Below are 8,282 nucleotides of genomic sequence, written 5' to 3'. Positions count from 1 at the left end.
AACGCCACCTGGGAGGAAATGGAGGTCCTAACGGGGAAGATCTGGGCCTCGTCCGGCAAGGGGCTGGTGCATCTGTGTCGCGCGCGCGTTACACCGTGCGAGGGAATAGTTTTGCTGGCCGACTGCAACCCCAGTCCCCGGAAAGAGTCGGGGGACGGCGTTGTTCTTTGGGGTGCAATCAAGACCGTGAGGGGTCTGAAATTTTTCTCTCTGGTGGTTTACAATGGAGTCTACAAGATCCTCTTCGAGCCGGTGGCTCGCGACGACACGGTCATGGACACCACCGCCCCATATTGGTCCGACCCTTACGGGACGGCGTTGGACCCCTTGAGGCTGATCGGCAAAGTTATCGCCGAGGACCGCGCCAGGCTTCTGAGTCCCCCCCAGGAAGACGGAGTGCGCTTTGAGGATCTGTCTGCCACGAGGTTGCTGAGTGAGGTGCGCAATATATTCAATAAATATTTAGCATTTAATCAAAAGTTTTGCTTATTTGGTCTTTATTTTCTCCCTCATAATATAATATAATATATATATAATATAATATATCAATCAGTGTGTGTGTGTGTGTGTGTGTGTGTGTGTGTGTGTGTGTGTGCGCGCGGAGCATGGGGTCGTGTTGGACCTAGGGAGGACGTGAGGGTGGTGGTGAAATAATTTGCAGGTGAAAGCACACACACACACACACACACAAACATCGAGTTTCCAAGTTGGAGGACTCTTCACCGCGTTGGAGGAATCCCTCCGGTGGGATAACCTGCCACATTGGAGGATTTTTCACGTTGGATAAAGTGGAGAACGGTTCCCGAGTTCTCTGGTGGTGAGATGATTTCGGTCTCTCTGAGGTTTTAATATGAATATGAATATGAGTGCATATGAATGCATTGTGTACCCCTTTCTTTGATTACTGTTTTATATTTAATAAATATTTAGTATTTAATCAAAAGTTTTGCTTATTTGGTCTTTATTTTCTCCCTCATAATATGATAATATTCAAATAATGTGTGTGTGTGTGTGTGTGTGTGTGTGTGTGTGTGTGTGTGTGTGTGTGTGTGTGTGTGTGTGTGTGTGTTTTTCTTTTTTATTTTACATGTATGGGGAGCGTGGCTGCTGCGGGCACTGAGGCCTGCGCTATTGTGTCAACGCTATTCCACCAGTCTCAATGTGAGGAGCGCTGCGGCGGAACCTATTGACCAGTCGCCGCCTCATTTCCAATTTTTACACAAGTTTACACAAGTTTTCCCTCGATTTCCCAGGTTTCCCAGGATTTTTCCGAGTTGGAGGATCCTCCTGGTGGGAATAAATTGCCCCGGTCGGAGGACTTTTTCCACGTTGGACAAAGTGGAGGACGGTTCAGGAGGAGTTGTTTGGCGGTGAGATGACGATGAGCCGGTTGGAGGATCCCTCGCTGGTTCAGATTTTGGGTTGGGTGCCTGTGTGTGTGTGTGTGTGTGGGGGGGGGGGGGGGGGGGGGGGGGAGGTGCGGCAAACCTTAAAAGTCGCAGAGAGAATACGTCGCAGTACCACTTCACCTGACAAGCTTGGAACGAGCGTTTATCCACAGTCTCGTCGAAAGGTTCCAACGCTATGGCCTCTCAAGAAGAAGGTGACCTGCAAACCGACGGCTGCGCGGTGTTCGAGCCGCGGCTCGAGCGGACCACAGACTGTCTGCGCCTTCGCGTAGAAGAAGAGGGAACCCCGTGCCCGTTGGATCATAGCGGATTCCCAGACCCGGAAGGAGGCCTAGGCGGAGGTCTGGAGTGCGACTGTTTGTGTGGGAACGCTCTGGCCTCTGAGGGTGCCTTGAGGGACTTGTTGGACAAACACATCCTGGCCAGCGACGGACGGTGTGCTCGCGTCAAGGCTCATTACAGACACCGCCACCTGCCACCGGATCAATTGGCCTTGGACCTGGGCGAACTCAGGTTCGCCCACGGCATGGTGGCGTTTCCGGACGCCCTCTTATTTGCCAGCGGTGGCAAATGTTACCTGCTAAACGTAAAGCGATGCGTCATCTGTGCCGGCGCGGGGAGACGACACCGCGACAGATGCAAAGAAGTTTGCGAGAGATTCACGGCGTACCTGACCGACACCCAGCTGGACGACGACTACGGGCGCAAGCCTCTGCTGTACACGAAAAGGCCGAGCGAGAGGAGCGTGGTCGGCCCTCGCACTGCGGACAACCTGTTCAGGGAGCTGGGCAGCCGTGAGGGCATGTCGTATGAGCTGGACACCATAGACACGTGTGTGATGCGTGCGGCGTCAGGCTTTCCCGTTTCGTAGCGGGTGACAACATGCTGAGAGAGCATGTGTATCACGTGCACGTTGCCGGAGTGGAGGAGTGTGACTTCCTGGCGAAAAAGTTCTCTGGCAGAGAAAGCGTCCGGAAAGCAATGATAGGCAAGGAGCGTTACAGAAGGGGCTACGTGGCGTTCCCCGAGTTGATGCTGAAGGAGGCCGTGGAAGGCCATGTCGGCTTTGGCTACGATATGCCCTGCGTCGCGTGCGGCTCGCGGCGGAGCGAGAGCCACAACCAACGCTGCGGGATACTGATGCTGGCGCTGCTGCGAAAGTTGCTTCGCGTCAAGTTTTGATGAGCCGAGAATCCCGTTGATGAAGATTAAAAAAAAAAAAAAAAAGGGCCGTATTCAATTTCTTTCTACGCCTGCCTCTGTTGCTTTACGCGTACCGATTAAATTATACTGTACGGAATGCGCCTTGTACTCCTTCATTTCATAACTGTTTTATATTATTAAATAAACTTTTGGCATTTAATCAAATGTTTTTGCCTGTTTGGTCTGTTTTATTTTTCGTTTAAAATGGTCAGCCCTTGCACGCAGCTGTCTGCTTGCATCATCATCATCATCATCATCATCATCATCATCATCATCATCATCATCATCATGTTCGTCATCATCATCATGTTCATCATCAGTGGGCCTGTGGCACGGGTGGAGGTAAAGGGGAGGAAAGGAGAAGGAAAAATAAAAAACAAAAAAAATGGACCCCGGCAAGACGCCTGACGGGGAGGTACAGGGGGCTGGGGTAGCGCCTGACCCCGGGAGGATGCGGGACGGGGAGGTACAGGGGGCTGGGGTCGCGCAGTTCATCTGAACTCGATGATCGTGCAGCCTCCTGCTGAGGGATGTTGGCCAGGAAGCAACACTGAACATAACCTGCAGGAGATAAAAAAAAAAAACTATTTAAAGGGCTTTGTAGTTAAAAATAGTAAAGCCCCACTGAATCGTTAATACGTTACTGCTCAACGTATGCCCTCAGACTGATGGCAGGAATTAATGTAGAAACATCAAAGGGAGGTAAACAATGATTCATAGTCATGATCGTAGATGTTCGTACTCGTACATGGCGGTTAAAAGAAGGCAGATTGCAACTAGTCGCTGTCGCTTCGTTCTGCTTTTTGCAAGACGCGCTTTCCACTGGACGGCAGCAGTTCCTTAGAAGCCCTGGTTTTGTTTTTACTGTGGAGAGAGGAAACAAACAGTGACCATGCAGAACAGAGATGGGACACGTCTGGTTTAAGGGAAAAAGTATTTAACACTACAGCTATGCAATGCTGAAAGTCTCATGCAGCTGTTCCGTAGCAGCTAATGTTTATCAAAGTGACATCCGATCACAGTTTCTGTGTGTGTGTGTGTGTGTGTGTGTGTGTGTGTGTGTCTTGTAGTTTAAAGATACTTACGCCTCTTTTTCAGCCAGTTCTAATGCATCATTTATCTTTTTTAACATGTTATAGCGCTCACGGCCTTTAACCTGCAGAAAAAAAAAGGATTTAAATTGAGAGCAGCAATTCTGTGACAACACTAGTTTTTTTTAAATACTTTGTGTGTGTACTAACTGGCAACATAAGTACTTCCTCCTCGTCTGTGCTTGAGCCAGACTTCCTTTTGCACATATCAGGATCTGTTGCTGGGGCACTTTCTAGAAAAGCAAAACGTGATCCGTAAGATAGAAGACAGTCAAGGTGCAAAGACAAACCCAGCATTAATAAACAAACACATACTTCTTTTCTTCACTTGTTTGGCCCCTGTCTGAAGTTTGGCACTATTTGCCTCCTCTGTTTTACGATCCCTGCCGGGACACGCGCAGACACGCACCTCGAAGCATCTTCGGCCCAAAAGTTGTCCGCTAAAAGACAGTAGAAAAACATTTACTAAGGCTGCAAAAGCTATCTTTGAGGTGGGATAACAGTGATGCACAACTTCAACTTCAAGTTACATTTAGAAACAAAATAAACATAAAACAGGCAAATACATAAAGCAGGAGATCAAGTTACACCACGTCCACCCTCGGTTTCCATGTAACACTACTCTTTATCCAGCAAATACATTTCAGCTCACACCAATCCTGGTAGATGAAACCATACGTACTCTGAAGTCTTAAGGGTCAGGATGTGGTGAGGATGGGTCTGCGGTTCATGCCTCCCATGCAGGAGCTGTTGCACATGAAGTTGAACAGGATTGTGGTGATCTCTGAGCCCGGCTGAAACACATGCAGGATAGTAGTCGTTTAGTGCACGGGTAATTTCAGGGATGACAAACCGTGAAAGCGGAACGAGAGGCACAACAGAATGATAACATTTAATTGCTACGTTAGGGGAAAGGTCAGAAGTGAGAGGCAGTGATACCTGGGGCGGCTCATAGGGAACAGTCACACTGTGCCTTTTTGTGTTGTGATCCTCAAGATACTGAGGCCTTTGGCTGCCCTCCGCTCTGATCAAATGACTGCAATGGTCTGCAGCTGAAAAGGAAAAACCAAAAAGCCAAAGCATCTCTCTCTCTCTCGTTTTCTTTTAACAAACATTTTAAAACAGAAGGTATTATTTCACTGAAACGCTTTTCTTACCGTCTTCTTGTAGACAGCCATTACTCTGAGAACCGCACCGTGTGGAGGTTTACAACCAGGCTCAACTCCCCCGCAGACCGGTGGACAAGTCGCAGGGGGCGGGAGCTCCTCGACAGACCACCCTAACCTCAACTAAACCTGCCAACAGCAGCGCGCTGATCAGTGACTCGCTGTGGAAACATCGATGCCACTGGCTCTTCACACGCAGCGACTCGCTCTGGGCACGAAAATTTAGCAAATGGCCACAATGAACAAGGCTGCACACGAACACCACAATGAGAGCTCTAAAAGAATGGGTTTCTAACGCGGCAGCAAGACCCCGGCAGGACGCTTGACGGGGAGGTTCCGTGGGCCGGGGTCGCGCCTGACCCCGGGAGGACGCCTGACGGGGAGGTACAGGGAGCTGGGGTCGCGCCGGACCCCGGCAGGACGCCTGACCCCGGCAGGACGCCCGACGGGGAGGTTCCGTGGGCCGGGGTCGCGCCGGACCCCGGGAGGACGCCTGACGGGGAAGTACAGGGAGCTGGGGTCGCGCCTGACCCCGGGAGGACGCCTGACGGGGAGGTACAGGGAGCTGGGGTCGCGCCGGACCCCGGGAGGACGCCTGACGGGGAGGTACAGGGAGCTGGGGTCGCGCCGGACCCCGGCAGGACGCCCGACGGGGAGGTTCCGTGGGCCGGGGTCGTGCCGGACCCCGGGAGGACGCCTGACGGGGAGGTACAGGGAGCTGGGGTCGCGCCTGACCCCGGGAGGACGCGGGACGGGGAGGTACATGGGGCTGGGGTCGCGCCTGACCCCGGGAGGACGCCTGACGGGGAGGTACAGGGAGCTGGGGTCGCGCCGGACCCCGGCAAAACGCCCGACGGGGAGGTTCCGTGGGCCGGGGTCGCGCCGGACCCCGGGAGGACGCCTGACGGGGAGGTACAGGGAGCTGGGGTCGCGCCTGACCCCGGGAGGATGCGGGACGGGGAGGTACATGGGGCTGGGGTCGCGCCTGACCCCGGGAGGACGCCTGACGGGGAGGTACAGGGAGCTGGGGTCGCCCCGGACCCCGGCAGGACGCCTGACGGGGAGGTTCCGTGGGCCGGGGTCGCGCCGGACCCCGGGAGGACGCCTGACGGGGAGGTACAGGGAGCTGGGGTCGCGCCTGACCCCGGGAGGATGCGGGACGGGAGGAACATGGGGCTGGGGTCGCGCCTGACCCCGGGAGGACGCCTGACGGGGAGGTACAGGGAGCTGGGGTCGCGCCGGACCCCGGCAGGACGCCTGACGGGGAGGTTCCGTGGGCCGGGGTCGCGCCGGACCCCGGGAGGACGCCTGACGGGGAGGTACAGGGAGCTGGGGTCGCGCCTGACCCCGGGAGGATGCGGGACGGGGAGGTACATGGGGCTGGGGTCGCGCCTGACCCCGGGAGGACGCCTGACGGGGAGGTACAGGGAGCTGGGGTCGCGCCGGACCCCGGCAGGACGCCTGACGGGGAGGTACAGGGAGCTGGGGTCGCGCCGGACCCCGGCAGGACGAGGGACGGGGAGGTACAGGGGGCTCGGGTCGCGCCGGACCCCGGGAGGACGAGGGACGGGCCTGTGACGAAGAAGAAGGGAGGGGTGACCGAGCCGCAGCGGATCCTGCGACGCGTAGGTGCCTTGTGGCCAAAAAACGTAAAAAGAATCAAAAGTTTCATTGTTTGTCTCGTGGGGTCAGACTGACCCCCTCGAAGGCTGCGTGAGGGTTAAACCACTGCATGATTATTATAAGCTGTAATGTTAGAATCCAATGCAGAAACACTAAAACATTGTTTTGGACCTTTTAAGGCCATAGGAACAAAAGTTTAAACCATGACACTTGCAATTGTGCTTTTAGGGTGGATTGAGCTGTCATACAGTAGCTTGGCATCAGAACATGTCTATTATAAGCTGTAATGTTAGAAACAAATGCAGAACCACTAAAACATCGTTTTGGTGCTTTTCAGGCCATAAGAAGACTAGGTTAAACCACGGCATTTGCAAGTTTGCTTTTAGGGTGTATTGAGCTTCATACAGTAGCTTGGCATCAGAACATGTCTATTATAAGCTGAATTGTTAGAAACCAATGCAGAACCACTAAAACATCGTTTTGGGGCTTTTCAGGCCATAAAAAGACAAGGTTAAACCACGTTATGACCATTATAGGCTGTAATGTTAGATACCTATGCAGAATCACTAAAACATCATTTTGGAGCTTTTCAGGCCATAGGAAAACTAGTTTAAACCACAGCACTTGCAATTGTGCTTTTAGGGTGTATTGAGCTGTCTTACATTAGCTTGGCATCAGAACATGATCATTATAGGACGTAATGTTAGAAACGAATGCAGAATCACTAAAACATTGTTTTGAAGCTTTTCAGGCCATTAGAAGACTAGTTTAAACCACGGCATGACCATTATAGGCTGTAATGTTAGAAACCAATGCACAATCACTAAAACATTGTTTTGGAGCTTTTCAAGCCATAAAAACAAAAGTTTAAACCACAGCATTTGCAAGTGTGCTTTTTGTGTGTATTGAGCTGTCCTACAGTAGCTTGGCATCAGAACATGTCCATTATAGGCCGTAATGTTAGAAACCAATGCAGAACCACCAAAACATCGTTTTGGACCTTTTCAGGCCATAAGAACAATAGTTTAAACCACAGCATTTGCAAGTGTGCTTTTAGGGTCTATTGAGTTTTCATACAGTAGCTTTGCATCAGAACATGTCTATTATAAGCTGTAATGTTAGAAACCAATGCAGAATCACTAAAACATCGTTTTGGACCTTTTCAGGCCATAAGAAGACGAGGTTAAACCACGGCATGACCATTATAGGCTGTAAAGTTAGAAACCAATGCAGAATCACTAAAACATCGTTTTGGACCTTTGCAGACCATAAGAACAAAAGTTGAAACCACAGCATTCGAAACTAGGCTTTTTGTGTGTATTGAGCTGTCTTACAGTAGCTTGGCATCAGAACATGTCTATTATAAGCTGTAATGTTAGAAACCAATGCAGAACCACTAAAACATCGTTTTGGGGCTTTTCAGGCCATAAGAAAACAAGGTTAAACCACGGCATGACCATTATAGGTTGTAATGTTAGAAACCAATGCAGAATCACTAAAACATTGTTTTGGAGCTTTTCAAGCCATAAGAAAACTAGTTTAAACCACGGCACTTGCAATTGTGCTTTTAGGGTGTATTGACCTGTCTTACAATAGCTTGGCATCAGAACCTGACTATTATAAGCTGTATTGTTAGAAACCTATGCATAAACATTAAAACATCGTTTTGGAGTTTTTCAGGCCATAAGAAGACTAGGTTAAACCATGGCATGATCATTATAAGCTGTAATGTTAGAATCCAATGCAGAAACACTAAAACATTGTTTTGGACCTTTTCAGGCCTTAAGAAC

At 51.0% G+C, this 8,282-nt stretch overlaps 1 protein-coding gene across 3 annotated transcripts; it reads right to left on the bottom strand.

The window, feature by feature from the left end:
* Positions 1 to 2,779: 2,779 nt before the first annotated feature.
* Positions 2,780 to 5,123, bottom strand: LOC129604337 (cellular tumor antigen p53-like). Of its 3 annotated transcripts, XR_008695134.1 has the most exons (7): positions 4,643 to 5,123; positions 4,386 to 4,497; positions 4,019 to 4,143; positions 3,854 to 3,936; positions 3,698 to 3,768; positions 3,361 to 3,476; positions 2,780 to 3,173 (listed from the first exon to the last, which is right to left on the bottom strand). XR_008695134.1 is itself a non-coding variant. In XM_055510306.1 (6 exons), the coding sequence occupies exons 1-5, from the start codon at positions 4,784 to 4,786 to the stop codon at positions 3,389 to 3,391; spliced, it is 768 nt and encodes a 255-aa protein (XP_055366281.1). In that variant the 5' UTR covers positions 4,787 to 5,123; the 3' UTR covers positions 2,780 to 3,173; positions 3,355 to 3,388. The 3 variants fall into 3 exon arrangements, 2 of the variants coding, with proteins under 2 accessions (XP_055366281.1, XP_055366280.1); XM_055510306.1 differs by having other exon boundaries at positions 3,355 to 3,476; positions 4,386 to 5,123; XM_055510305.1 differs by having other exon boundaries at positions 4,386 to 5,123.
* Positions 5,124 to 8,282: the final 3,159 nt, after the last annotated feature.

The sequence above is a fragment of the Betta splendens genome, chromosome 7 (genome assembly GCF_900634795.4).
Source record: "Betta splendens chromosome 7, fBetSpl5.4, whole genome shotgun sequence".
NCBI classification, from domain to species: domain Eukaryota; kingdom Metazoa; phylum Chordata; class Actinopteri; order Anabantiformes; family Osphronemidae; genus Betta; species Betta splendens.
The sequence above is the reverse complement of the archived record's forward strand: the minus strand, read 5'-3'. Positions and strand labels throughout refer to the sequence as shown.